A 1163-nucleotide genomic window follows, 5' to 3' on the forward strand; every position below is an offset into this window, starting at 1 on the left:
TGGCAGATTTAGGTCCCTCATTGTGCTTGCTATTCAGTTCCACCCATACATGTTGTCAGAACACTGTGCTGACTCTGGGGGCTGAGGGACACACATTGGCTGGGGCAGGGGAACTGGGCGTGGTGGGGATAATAACAGAATTTATGATGTATATGGTTTCTCAAGACAACTTTGAGAAAAAACTTCTGGGATTTAAAAAAACATTTAGGGACACTGAGTGTTCCACAAGAACAAACGTGTCTGTGATATAAATAAAACATGTCGGCCTGACATTGGGGTGAGGATAATGAATTCCAGGAGTTGACAATGGCCTTGCATCTCTCTCTCTGCATCTCTCTGTTGGGCTGGTGCTTCTCAGGGGAGCGGATTGAGTTATAGAGCCTGACATGAGTTTACCAAGAGTGGGAAATGGGCCTCCCCGTCAGCCCGAAGCTCTGCAAGGATGGAGCTCTGTTTCCTCTCTCAGGCCAGAAGCTCCTGGTGACACTGGAGGGTCCCATTTCTCATCACTGCTGTCCCTGGGGTTTGGTGGAGCTCTGCACAAGATGCCTGCCCTGGTGGTGGGACCACGACATTGGGGCAGTGATGTGAGAAGATGAGAACAGGGACTAGAGATCAGAGAGGCAGGACATCTTTAAGAGCCCCTCCTGCCTCAGTCAGCTCTTCAGGGGTCCTTGGCAGTATGTGTAATGGTAGAGACCAGTGGCTTGGGGGCCATATGTCCCAGATTCAAATCCTGACTCCTCCACTAACTCAGCATCTATACCTCACTTTTTCCATCTGCAGCATGGGGATACTAGTACCTACCTTACAGTACTGTCATGAGTTGGCCCCCATAGAACGCTTAGGATGGTACCTGGGTCGGAGGAAGCTCTTGCTAACTGATAGCTGTCCTGTGCTAGTAAAGAACTGCAGGGATTTCATTATTGAAGCTGGGGAGAAAGCAGGAGGAAGAAGCAAGTCTCCCTTGAGCATGGTAGGGGTCGCGCCTCCCTGCCCTCATTTCTTAATAGCCCTTGGCCTGAGCTCATGTTTTGCTAGTCTCGGCCCTGACTCCATCTCCCTCGGTTTCAGGTGGGACCATCCGTGAAGCTGGTGCCAGGATGCCCCGGGGGTGTGGATGACCGGCCGCCCAGCCCCAGCACGGCCCGGTCCCGCATGCC

At 52.3% G+C, this 1163-nt stretch overlaps 1 protein-coding gene across 1 annotated transcript in view; it reads left to right on the forward strand.

The window, feature by feature from the left end:
• The first annotated feature begins 408 nt into the window (after positions 1-408).
• CUEDC1 (CUE domain containing 1) overlaps positions 409-1163 on the forward strand; it is a 26627-nt gene continuing 25872 nt past the window's right edge. The window contains exon 1 of the mRNA XM_011979262.1: positions 409-587. Coding sequence (XP_011834652.1) covers positions 409-587 — 179 coding nt within the window. The remainder of the gene's footprint in view (positions 588-1163) is intronic.

This window comes from Mandrillus leucophaeus, unplaced genomic scaffold (genome assembly GCF_000951045.1).
Source record: "Mandrillus leucophaeus isolate KB7577 unplaced genomic scaffold, Mleu.le_1.0 Scaffold20, whole genome shotgun sequence".
Classification (NCBI taxonomy): Eukaryota; Metazoa; Chordata; class Mammalia; order Primates; family Cercopithecidae; genus Mandrillus; species Mandrillus leucophaeus.